The 12,687-nt window shown below is 40.0% G+C and overlaps 2 protein-coding genes across 4 annotated transcripts in view; one reads left to right on the top strand and one right to left on the bottom strand.

Annotated features, from left to right (window-relative positions):
* The window catches only part of LRBA (LPS responsive beige-like anchor protein), a 781,201-nt gene that overhangs the window by 278,226 nt on the left and 490,288 nt on the right, over window positions 1–12,687 (bottom strand). For all 3 annotated transcript variants that reach the window (XM_042983782.1, XM_042983784.1, XM_042983783.1), the window contains one exon: window positions 11,145–11,281. In XM_042983782.1, the coding sequence (XP_042839716.1) occupies window positions 11,145–11,281 (137 nt within the window). The remainder of the gene's footprint in view (window positions 1–11,144; window positions 11,282–12,687) is intronic.
* MAB21L2 (mab-21 like 2) lies at window positions 5,923–7,720 on the top strand. The gene has a single exon (XM_007084169.3). The coding sequence runs from the start codon at window positions 6,021–6,023 to the stop codon at window positions 7,098–7,100; it is 1,080 nt and encodes a 359-aa protein (XP_007084231.1). The 5' UTR covers window positions 5,923–6,020; the 3' UTR covers window positions 7,101–7,720.

Raw genomic sequence — 12,687 nt, 5'->3', positions numbered from 1 at the left:
CCAGAATAGTAATTATCAATAGCTTAGAAACAACGTCTGTGATACCTCAGTTTTGGAAAATGAGATAATTTCACAGAGAGTGAAAAAGAATGTGATTTTAGGACTTTAATACAATGTGGATACTATAATCCTGGTAATTGTTTTTAAAGCTTCTTATGTTTTATTGTAATTACTTCAATAAAATTTCATGAGCTAATACACAAACTGTGTTTGGGTTATTTACTTTTCCTTCTGTTTTTCCTAGAATTATTTTTAAATTCAGGGAATTTAATAGTTGTTTATTTCCCCATTTATATTCTGACCAAATTTTTTTTTTTAAAAATCAAGCATTTTTATAAATATGTTGAAAGATTAAGTATGAAAGAACCCCAACAATTAGCAACTGTGAAGATGTTTCAAAACTAGATTTTAGAGGATAAGAATATATACATGTAAACACGTGGTCCTTTGTTGTCTAAAAAGTATAAATCTGTCAGAGAGTTGATTTTTTTTAAGTCAATAATCTGATTATTTTTTTGAATACTTCTAAAGTGTTTTCCTGGAAAACAAAACCATACAATCTAAAATCTGTACACTCTTTAATAAAAATTATTACAATGCTATATGCTATGTCTACAGATAATAAAATAATGGATATCTTTTGAGTCTCAGTGATATGATAAAGTAGAAAATGCCCTGAACTTTAACTCACTAAACACATTTCTAAGTAAAGATCAGCAAAAAAATAAAACAGTTTAAGGATTCTGTATTCTCTGGAAATGTAAACAGGATTATATCTGTCAGATGTACAGAAGCTCTGACTTCAGCCATTAGTTTGGTTTTGCTCCTGAGAAACACAACATGAACTACTGAATCATTTCTTTTCAAATCCATACATTCCCTGAAGCAGTTCAAGCTTCATCAGCAGTGCAGGAATGTTTTAAAATGACAGGCAAAGAGCATTAGTTCTCTTTTTTCTCTCATACTGCTTTCCTATAAATGGAAGACAGGGTTCTTTTCTCAAAGCACTTAAGCTGAGGCTGTTTAAGTCAATTGCTATAGGAAAATACGAATGAATTCTCTATGCAAGAAAGTATCACAACTGGATTGGTTATTTCTTTTCAAGAAAAACTTTGAGAAAATCAAATGTTGTATTATTATCTTAGAATAAAATACGATAAAAATTAGCATTCTCTTAATTGCCTACTATTCTGTTATAAATATTTTCAATTTAAGTATTCTGTCAACACACCACCTTATTTTAGCACCAAATAATATACCCAGTTCTGCTTCTCATTTTAAATAGAAAAAGGTCCTCAAATTAAGATATACCAACTTTGTTTTGAAAATCTTGTTTGTATAAATAGTTAAATTTTATTTCCAAGTATCTGTACTCATAAGCATTTCATTGCAAGAAGAAATTCAATTAATAATTAAAAGTTTACTTACATATGATCAATTAAAAATAGGATGTAATGTATAATTTGGCTATTCGCTGGAGCTTAGCTTAAACATTCACATTTTTCAAAAACTGGTACACTAATTGCTATATCTTGACTCAATTTTATTTTAAGGAAATGGGAAATGTTAAGGCTAAAGTTTAAACATACTTATTTTAGCTTATAGTAACTAAACACACCCGCATCTTAGTATTATCATGCACGTTCTCATAAAATGTTCCTACAGTAATGGTGGAGAAGGTGAAGCCTAGAGAAGTCTGAAGGTTATGGACTACACGAAATCCAAAACAAAAAATTCAAATCACACCCTGAATATCCTCCTCCTCTTTTTAGGAATGTCTGTAGCTAGCCCAACATCACAGGTCTGGGCAGAAGCATGCTGATGTTGGCACTGCCTAAACCAAACAAACAAGATGTTTAACAGTCAAATAAAATGTCCTGCAGCCTCCCTAATGAATTTGTCAAGGACCATCAGATTTCTCTCCCCCCTCTTTTGCCTCATTAACTCAAGTATGATGAGACGGATTATAACAAGAGAATACAGATCAATCGGTCTGAAGACTTGAAGTGGCTTTTAGCCTCTAGAGTTTCTTTCTCTCACTTGGTCTCCTATAATAGAATACGGTATCTCCTGCAGAAGGGGCTGCCACTTCGTTTTAATACACCATCAAGGAGCTGCTGATGGACTTCTATACTAACATACATAAAAGCAGAGGTGACAGGGGCTCTTCAATTACAGCCTCCTCGGATACCGTTTCCCCCTTCAATTATTCAACCAGAGGAAGAGCGGATCCGCAAACACACAGCTGAAGCAGCTCTTAGGGCAGAGGCAGCCAGAGAGTGAGTTAGGGTGGGGGAGGGGGAAGGAAGGGAACTAGCAAGGGCGAGCATTATTTGCTGGAAGTGTTTAAGTTTATTGCTCGAATGATGTTTCTAATTAGTACCATGGCAATAAATTAAAGTCGCCTTTGTTTAACTGATTTATTATTTACTACAGCATCTACCTTAGACAGGGTAAATTGGTAATGAATTGTTTTTAAATCAAAACATTTGTAACGTTTTATCATCCCTCAGCCTCTGTATGTAAAAGTGGAGAAACCCAGGAAAAAGGGTGCCACGAAACTTAGTCTTGCCCCACAGAGCGGGAAAAAGAGGAGGAGTGGGGTGTCAGGGAGTAGTGGCGCGAAGATCCGCGTGGCCTGGGTCGCCCCACCCGAGGAGGGAGGACGCTAAGCGCCTACCCACGGAGCTGGGACTGGCCGCACCGCACGGGCCGGGAGGACGGACTACTGCCGTGACCCCCGGGACTTTTTGCAAACACTCCCAGGAGTGTGGCGGGACGTGTGGGTCCACGAGCGAGGCCTCCCCCGCTCACAGACCTGATGTGACGGAGAAGCGGCCACCTCGAGGGTCAAGGAGGGAAGGCTCCGCACCCTGTGTCCCCGCCACAAGTCTCCGCCCAGTAACTGCCCTGGGGAGAAGCAGCTACGGATCCTGTCTGGCTGCTTGCACAGCTCTGCAGCGAAGTGCCCCCTCCTGCCCAGTAATATTTCCCAGGGCGCCAGCGTGATTTCTCAGGCATTAGCCAGGTTACCTACAGAGTCTGGGCTTCCCACTCGCGCGAACCGCGAAGACGCCTCGGCTGCGCTCTATCCTTGTGCCGCCAAGCATTCTGAGATGCAAGCTGCTCCCCCAGCAAGGCTGGAGCCGGCAGCCGCCCCAAGCCTCTGCCACTACACCAGAAGTTGACTACAGCTCTGCATCCCAGAGTTTGGTGTATGCTTACTTCCGACTTACACACTCCTGGCCACTAAAGACATATCCCAGACAAAATCTGACTTGGTTTAAAAAAAAAAAAAAAAAAAAGTCAATTCGTTCTTTAGAAAGGTACTTATGGCAGAGAACAAGGAGGTGACAAGGTACCAGTGGTCTGCACCAGACATCTAAGAACGAACCAAGAGGTCCAAGTGTCTGACGTCAAGTACATGGAGAGAAATAAACTTTCCCTATGCAACTGAATTCAGGTTCACCTGGTGCAGCTTTTAAGAGGGCACCTCAAGCCCTCCCAAAGGGTTTTTGCAAAAGCCGCAGGCACACTGGGGTTTGCAAAGCGAAGTCTTCCCCCAAATGGCTTCACAGATTTTTATTCCTTGTATCTTAAGCAAAAATCTAACTAAAAATAATTCCATCTACTTCATTTGGCTTTAAAAGACTCAGCATCCACATACCTAAGGCTCAAAACATAAACCCTCAATACTAAGCAAATCAGAAACATTGTTACAGCTTCTTTCATCCAAAAGTAGGGAAAGGCTACAAGGGGTACAGCTTGAAAGTATAATACATATACTAAAAGCACATGCATGAGTCTCACTGAAATGCCAAGGGAGGAGTGAAGCCATCTGTGTAATCAATAACAGGATAGTTATAGATTTCTGCAGCAGTGAAGTCTTTTAAAAGCAACAGTCAATTATGAAAATAAATTCATTTTTACAAGTGAAACTGTACTGCCTGAGAATATATTCAAAATTAGATTTACAACGTTAACATCTTAAGAAAACTTTGACTCAGGTTCACTTTTACTTCCTCATTTTTATTGTTTAAAACAATTTTAGTGGCTTATGGTAATTTAAAAGTATATCCAACAATATTCTACCATATATAGATGTGCACTTTCTCACAATTTAAACATATTTTCTGTCTAATAACTAGTCTTTTTAACAATAAAGCAATAGCATAAAATATATCTGAATCTTAATTATGAAGTAATTATCAAACAAGGTGCTTGCACTATTTTTACCCTGCCCCATTTTTCAACAGCATATGGAAATTACTGAAAAGAGATTTATGGTTATAAACCTTCACCCCATATCCACTCCACACAGCCCCCCCCCCCCAACTGGTGCACATATACAGCAATTGCTCTGGCTCTTGGCAACAATGGGAGAGAAGGGGAAGAGATGGGAGGAAGACTTTGCCAGAGAAGAAAAATCTAGAAAAATGTAGGTTCTTTCCCGGTTTCCCCTTCCTCCTCCTATTTGCCTTCAAGCAAAAGTAATTTTGTTAGAGTTTGCACCTTCTGCACAATGTTGATAGAAAAAAAATAGTGAACCTTTCTGAACCACTGCTACTCTCTCGCGTTATTCCAGCCATCTCCAGGAAGTCCCTTCTACCATAGACTCTTTTTCTTCCTTGCAACTGATAAGAGGAGAGGATAAAGAAGAAGGGGGCTGTAAAGTGTGTGTGAGCATTTGACTTCCACTATCTCCTCCTATTTTCCTACTTCTCTCTTTACCCCCTTTCTTTATCAAGTGCAGCGGTGGCTGCTACCGTCTGCCAAGCATGCCTGTCTTCTCTCTCGGATTGGCTAAAGCACTGACAGCTCGGATAGTGATTGTAGGAACTGAAGCTCCACCCCCCTCATGATGGCCCTGGACCATTCATAAACTAAATAACTCCAGGAAACAGCGAGGCAGAGAGAGAGAGAGAGAGAGAGAGAGAGAGAGAGAGAGCGAGAGAGAGCGAGAGAGAGCGAGAGAGAGCGAGAGAGAGCGAGAGAGAGAGAAAGGGAGGGAAAAGGAGGGAGGGAGAAGGAAAAGGAGAGAGACGTCGGAGGGGAGGAGGGAGAGACGACTCAGAAAGTGGAATCTGCACAAGCAACCTAAAGGGGGAGGAGAAGAAAAAGCCTTGAATCCTTATAACTAAACCCCAGATGCAACGCAAGCAACGACTTCGTCACACTAAAATCTATTTTGTGAGGGCCAAAATTATAAATTACGAAGCAGAAATGAATATCAAACAACTTCCAGCGGTGTGCACCTAGAGAAAGACAAGAACCCACTGCAAACAAACAAACCCAGTCCAAACAACGCCTCCAGTAGGAAAAGAGGAAAACCGCTACAACACGACCCCCTGAGAAGAGACCAGACTATCACGCTGAGAGTGCGGAGCGTCTGCAAACCTCCAAGTGTGCCGAGGACTGAGCTGCACTTCGCTGCTCTCTGGACCTTAATTACGTCCTTCACCTTCCATTTGGGGGAGGGTGAGGAGAAAGGCACTCACCTACGCTGAGTGAAGAAGTCCTACCAGCCTGTGGGAGAAGTTTTAAGAATGAAACACTGAATGTTTCGCTTTTATTTTTAAATTTACTTTGGCACTTAAAAGACCTCATTTCCAGATTTCCGGGCAATCTCGGCTGCAGACATCTAAGCCTAACCTCTTGGTAACCTGATTTTTTCTGTCACCCCTTCTCTTTTTCTCCCCTCCCCTTCATCTCTCTCACAAGCACATCTTTATTTTACACATCGAGCAAAAAAGTCCCAGCAGGTACTTTTCTTCTTCAAAGATTACCTTTCACCCCCCCTTCTGCCTGGAGAAGCAAAAAGGTTTCGAAAGAGGGGAAAGAGCGAGCAAGCCGGCCGTTGTTTCAGCCGGTCAGCCCAGGTGGACAACAAGAGTGAAAGTGGGGCTTAGGGGAAGCGCGACGCCTCTTTCGCAAGCCGCAGGGCCACCACCACTGCGTGAGCCTTGGATCCCTCAACGTATTGCGAGACGCCGGTGTATAGCCCGGACCTGTGCCCCAACATGATCGCCGCTCAGGCCAAGCTGGTTTACCAGCTCAATAAATACTACACTGAGCGCTGCCAAGCGCGCAAGGCGGCCATCGCCAAGACCATCCGAGAGGTCTGTAAGGTGGTCTCGGACGTGCTAAAGGAAGTGGAGGTGCAGGAGCCTCGCTTCATCAGCTCCCTGAGCGAGATCGACGCCCGCTACGAGGGGCTGGAGGTCATCTCGCCCACGGAATTCGAGGTGGTGCTCTACCTAAACCAGATGGGCGTCTTCAACTTCGTAGACGACGGCTCCCTGCCCGGCTGCGCGGTGCTCAAACTGAGTGATGGGCGGAAGCGGAGCATGTCTCTCTGGGTCGAGTTCATCACTGCGTCCGGCTACCTCTCGGCGCGCAAGATCCGCTCGCGTTTCCAGACCCTGGTGGCTCAGGCAGTGGACAAGTGCAGCTATCGAGATGTGGTCAAGATGATCGCGGACACCAGCGAGGTCAAGTTGCGCATCAGGGAGCGCTACGTGGTGCAAATCACCCCTGCGTTCAAGTGCACCGGTATCTGGCCTCGCAGTGCGGCACAGTGGCCTATGCCCCATATCCCCTGGCCTGGCCCCAATCGGGTAGCGGAGGTCAAGGCCGAAGGGTTCAACTTGCTGTCGAAGGAATGCTACTCACTGACCGGCAAGCAGAGCTCCGCGGAGAGCGATGCCTGGGTGCTCCAGTTCGGGGAGGCTGAGAACCGCCTGCTGATGGGCGGCTGCCGAAACAAGTGTCTCTCGGTGTTGAAGACGCTGCGGGATCGCCACCTGGAGCTGCCGGGCCAGCCGCTCAATAACTACCACATGAAGACGCTGCTGCTGTACGAGTGCGAGAAACACCCGCGGGAAACGGACTGGGACGAGGCGTGCCTCGGCGATCGGCTCAACGGCATCCTGCTGCAGCTCATCTCCTGCCTGCAGTGCCGCCGCTGCCCTCACTACTTTCTGCCCAACCTCGACCTTTTTCAGGGCAAGCCCCATTCGGCCCTGGAGAGCGCTGCCAAGCAGACCTGGAGGTTGGCCAGGGAAATTCTCACCAATCCCAAAAGCCTGGACAAACTATAGGGTGCTGGGGACTGCTTGAAAAGCGACACAAACGGGAGTGCTCTCTTACACAAACACACACAACTCACAGAGACAAACAGCAGAAACTCCGGACACAAACTTTTATGTAAGCCACCTGAAAGAAACAGGAAGCAGTCACAAGACCTTCGTTAATTAGCAAGCAAACAAAAAGAGAGCAAACCAGCCAACCAAACAAACAAAATCACATTCTTGCACAAAAGTGATCGTTTTTCTTCCAAACAATGTGAATTTAAAAGGTCACACAAAAGAAGCAATCGGGCTTTGCCACCACAAAATGAAACCCAAGGTACATTTTCAAATCAATGTATAGTAGTTTCTCCCTTTTTCCTTCTCTCCCCCAACTCCTTTCTCCTCTCTCTCTCTCATCTTCTTTCTTTCTCTCCCTCTCATTTCATTTTGTTTTGGGTTGCCTGAATGTTGTCACCAAGTGAGAAAAAGTATTTAATTATATGTAAAATTTCTTTTAAAAAAAGTTTTGCTGATGTTAAATGTATCTCAGTGCCAATGTCAGACTGTGCCCTTCCCTTTCTTGCACCTCTACCCTCACCCTAAAGCAGTCTTGTTGAAAACAGTAATAAAAATATTACTTTACATTGTAATTGACTGTGGATTGTTCTTAAATGAAGGCAGGTGAGATCACAATTTGTAATTTACAATGTAAAGATGTGAACTTGAGGAACTAAATGCAAGAAGCTCTCATTTGAACTCTAATTTGCAAAATTTACAAATACAGCACATGTTGTCGATTTAACCATACAAGCCCCCCCCATCCTCGGAAAATAGACAATACTAATTTTACCCAACTATAATATTGTTTGTTCTGTAGATTTTGAGACTTAAAGTAATATCTTTTTTCACACTTGAAAAAAAAAACCAAACAGATTTTGTGTGGAAAAGATTTTGATCCTAGTTTTTGAAATAGAAAAAAATTATTTCGCATTAAAAATTAAGAGATTTGCTTTCTTACACCATAATTTTAAAAAATACACTCAGTCTGAAGAAGGCAATATTTATGGATCTTTTCTGCATAGTTAACATGATCAGTTGAAAGTTTTCTTTCAATTCTTTGTCCTCTTCAAGCTTTAAATAATAAAAACTTAGCAATTAAATCAACCATACCAAAACAGAATAAAACGGTTATAGCAATACTCCTTTTCCCCAGTAAATGGTGATATGAACAATCCAAATTTATAAATTATTTCAATTTTTTTAGATGGCTTAGTTATAAATGCCATAACTAAGATCACTTTTTATCAAATTCCCAGAATTATTCGGAAGCTGCTTATAGGCAATTAAAAAAAAAAAAAAAAAGGTTTTGATACCATTTTTATGACCAAAGAAAAATTACTGTTTCAAGAATTTACATACAAGAAAAGTACATTACTCCCTCTGCTTTTCTAAGGTAACAATCCAAAGTACTCATTTCAACACTTCAACTAAATTAACAAAGGTTCCTTTTTAATGCAAGGAAATAACAGATTAAAAATAAAATAATTAGTAAAACTGAAAGCATCCCAATGCTGGAACTGGTCTGGTTTGTCTTTTTTATATTGTCTCCCATATACTCCCTTAGATATGCTAATGATGAGGCACAGGTACAGAATATATATCAATATTACCCTTTGATATTTAAAATTTATTCTTTGAGTTAGTCCAGTTTTTAATTTATTGAAAAATCCATGAATGAGAGATGTAGACAAAAATGTCCTAAAAAAAGGAATTTTAAAGATCTGAGGAAGAAGTTTGCATGGGGGAAGGAGTGTATGGAGGGATGATCGGGAAGACAGCACAGATGGATGAGAAACAAGGAAGATACTCAGGGCTCTGATGCTTAATTCACTCCACAAAAGAGGCTTAAGTTCTCAGATTCCCTGGTAAAAATTCCCTAGTAAAAATAGTTTTGTTTTAGAAATATAAACTTTGATCTTATCAGTTCTGAAATCATCTCTACTCTTTCAACCTACACTGTATCTTTTACTGATCTCTTCCTGTAGATGTAAAACAAACTCACTGTAATACTAAGTGGTTCAGACAAATATATGATTTTTTTCCATAATAAAAATGAATTTATTCTCCAGGGAAAAATGTTCTGAATTTTAAGAACATTTTCAAAGCAAGTAGTAGGTGCTTACAATTACAAAGAAATGATTTAAGGGCAGAATGTTTGGTTTAAAAGATAAAAATGACATCCTAAAATGACCTTTTTTTTCTTACACACACAAGTATTTACAGCATTAGACACATATCTCCCTCCAACTACTCCAGGAAAAGTTTTTCAATCCTGACAAGAAGAACAAAATTCCCCAAATTCAGTATCTTTTTTTTTCTTACCTTATTTAATTTAATGCAGGTATCACCAACAAATAAAAACACTGCCACAATATAAGTGTCCTCATTTACAAAAAGCACCAATGTCTACATAAAGAATTCTTCCAATAACTGGGTAAAACATTTTAAGAATAGAAATTAGCAAAACTTTGATTTCTGTTAACAGGCAGGTTGCAGTGGTATAAGACAAATGCTGTGATTAGGCTAAAAGACCTTTGTATTGCACAAGCAAAAGGGGAAAAAATTAATTTAATGATGCTGCACAGAATAAAATCAGAGAGAAATAAAAGTTATAACTTCTTCCAAAAGGAGCAAGTGACTTTAAAGAGCCTAATTGCAAAGACTAGCAGAGATTCTAATCTTGAGAACAATTACATTAGACACCTCTAAATCGTATCACATTTTAGATTCTATGCCACATATGTCCAAAAGCATAATAGAATATTCTGAATTAAATTTCAGACTCTCAAACATACAAACTACCAGAAATTAGAGGGTATGAGTAATTTTGGTTATCTTTGTTTTTTAAAAGAAACTAAAATACAATCGCAGCCTCAGTCATGTAACAAAGTAGGAAATTTTTCTAGTTGATAATTTCACAATTAAAGTTTTCTCTACATTGAATTAGCTGAATTATCAAGCTCAGAATAATCCGTTCCAACATAGCCTTACTTTCATATAGTCTACCAAAGCCCATCTTAATAAAAGCAGCAATTCTGAAACAAAGTGCTAGAAATACATGTAAGACAAGAGATGACTTGTGTGTAAAGTTCTAAATAAAATTATAACATTCTCATTAATAATTACTTTGAAATACTTCTAAATCACTAAAATTAGTAATTCACATGATTATAAAACCAAAGAACTTCCTACCAATAAACTAAAAATATGTGTCTGTGTATACATACGCACAAGCTATCAGCCTGTAAAATAAGAAATTCCAGTTTTTTTAAGCCACTTCTCTTCTACAGGTTGCTTATTCTCATTTTAAAAAGACTGTTTCCTATCAGAACAAATTCTACCATTCACTTTCATGAACTAAACCTAGCTTTGGCTTTATGGCTGTGCCACAAATGTTTCTTAGTAAAATAAAGTTGCCAAGGGCTGAAAAGTAATCAGAAATACATTTTAAAAGGGGAAATTACATTTTCATTTAAGAATAGGAAATTATGCAGTGCCTTGTAAAATCGACTATAGGTAATGGGAAACAGAGGTATCTCACACACACGCAAGACATGCTTGTGTGCACAACAGAGTAGTAAGTCATGAGGACAAAAGCAAGGAGAGTGATATATTGGTATTATATCCAGAAAATATAAAGGCTAAACAAAATAATTCCACTCTCAACCTCACTGAATTTTGTAGCTTAATTCACCCTAGACCCTTTGTGGCAAAATATATTTATAGACGTTATTCCCTGTGGTTCTCCCCCAACCCCAGAATGAGCTAATGATAAACTCAATTAAGTGGAAATTGTTTTTGAATCTAAATGAACTTCAATAATCTAACTAGCTGGTAAGGATCTCATAAGCTAAAGAACGTAGCTGCTTTGTATATATAGGCAGAGGCAATTCAGCAAGAAATTCAAACTAAGTCTGTCAGATTTTACCAATGTCAATCCTATCCAACTGCAGCCCACCATCCCATTATAACAAAAAAATGCTTAAGAGTGAAACCCACTCCTCATCTTCTCACCTTGGGGTCGATTTGCTTGAAGTTAGAGTCTTCTTCATCCACCTCGAAATAGAGTTCGGAGGAGGTGACAGAAAGAGTGCCCTTTACTACAACAGAGGGGGCCACAAGCTGAGCTGGTGTGCTCAGGCTAACAGGACCTGCCAAAACCAAAAGAAAAACCACACAAGCTGGAATGACATTTTTCAAAAAATCTAATAGGTTAATAGATTCAAGCAGAAACTTTATTTGATTTTTAAATTCTCACCTCCAGCACCAAACTGTCTGCCAAATCCTTCTACACTTACAAATTCTGTCCACCCCAAATCTTCCTCTGAAAATGCAAGGTTACTAGGGTTCTCATACTAAGAGATTTATAGTAGGTGGTTAATGATAACAGTAAACTAGGATGCAATTATTTTTACAGGGAGTCTGCAAAGCTTTGGTCTAATCTGGTAAGAAGGTGGCTCTACCTAAATAAGTCCTTCCACATTCCATTGAGAAAAGAAGCCTCAGGCTATCAAACAACATGGAACAACAACCAGGAGCAAGGAAGACTCAATAGGCTTTCAAGGCCAGAGGTTAGCTTAGTTTGGCTGAAGCATGATTACAAAAAAGACTGCTAGCTTATTAGTGAAGTGAGAAACGTTACACCATATTCTCTGATAAAGATTTTGTGCCAGGTTGACACAAAACCTCTTCCATAACAACTTTACCCCATGAAAGATTGGTAAAAATACTTCTTTTCTAAGCCTGCCTTTCCACTGTTAAATATTGTTCAATGCTTCCAAATCTAATATTAGTGTAGTTCAGGGACTCTGGGAGTAAACAGCTGGAGGGTGGGTTTCCAAGTGAATGAATTTTTATTGGAATAATCAAATCTCCACAGGGCTTATCAAAGAGACAAATCAGCCTGCTACTGAAAACAATAGATTCACTACAGATAGAAGGGCATAAAGTATATCAGGGCTAAACCTAAAATAAAGGACTAAAAATAGTAATTATATTATATAAATGAATATGTGTATATCCACGTAGAGAGAGACAGAGTAAGAATTTGAAATCCCGTGTCAATTCCTCATTGTACAAATACTATAGGTGAAGAAAACAGCAACAGAAGATTGGCACTTATAGTTCTGAATTAATATAGTGCCTATAAACATGGTACACCTATTCAGGTAATCAATGGATGACTAAGTGTTTCAAAATTCAGATGAATCGACGTTTCCATCGATTGTTAGAGGGTGTTGGTCCTTAATCTCACATCAATCTTAATGTGTGCCAGTAGGACAATAGAAGGGATGCTCTGCAGAGATCAGAGCAGGTTTTGCCCTCTATTCCCAATGTACAAATACATTGTGTTTGCAGATGGGCAGCAGATAGCTGCAGAACAGCCATGATTTCCCAAAGCTCATCCCTATAAATGGATGAAATAAGCAGCTATGTGTTCTTTTGCTGTCTCCTTTGCCCTCTGTACATTAGCATGTAATCCTGAGAAGAAATAACATTTTTTCAATCACTCTCAGACATTCAATTACAGGGTAAGCAGACAGCTGCAGGAGCTAGG

The sequence above is a fragment of the Panthera tigris genome, chromosome B1, assembly GCF_018350195.1.
Source record: "Panthera tigris isolate Pti1 chromosome B1, P.tigris_Pti1_mat1.1, whole genome shotgun sequence".
In the NCBI taxonomy this organism is placed as follows: Eukaryota; Metazoa; Chordata; class Mammalia; order Carnivora; family Felidae; genus Panthera; species Panthera tigris.
This window is presented reverse-complemented; position numbering and strand designations above follow the sequence as displayed.

Coding starts and splice junctions, on each gene's coding strand:
- MAB21L2 (XM_007084169.3), top strand. CDS start 6,021: ATGATCGCCGCTCAGGCCAAGCTGGTTTACCAGCTCAATAAATACTAC.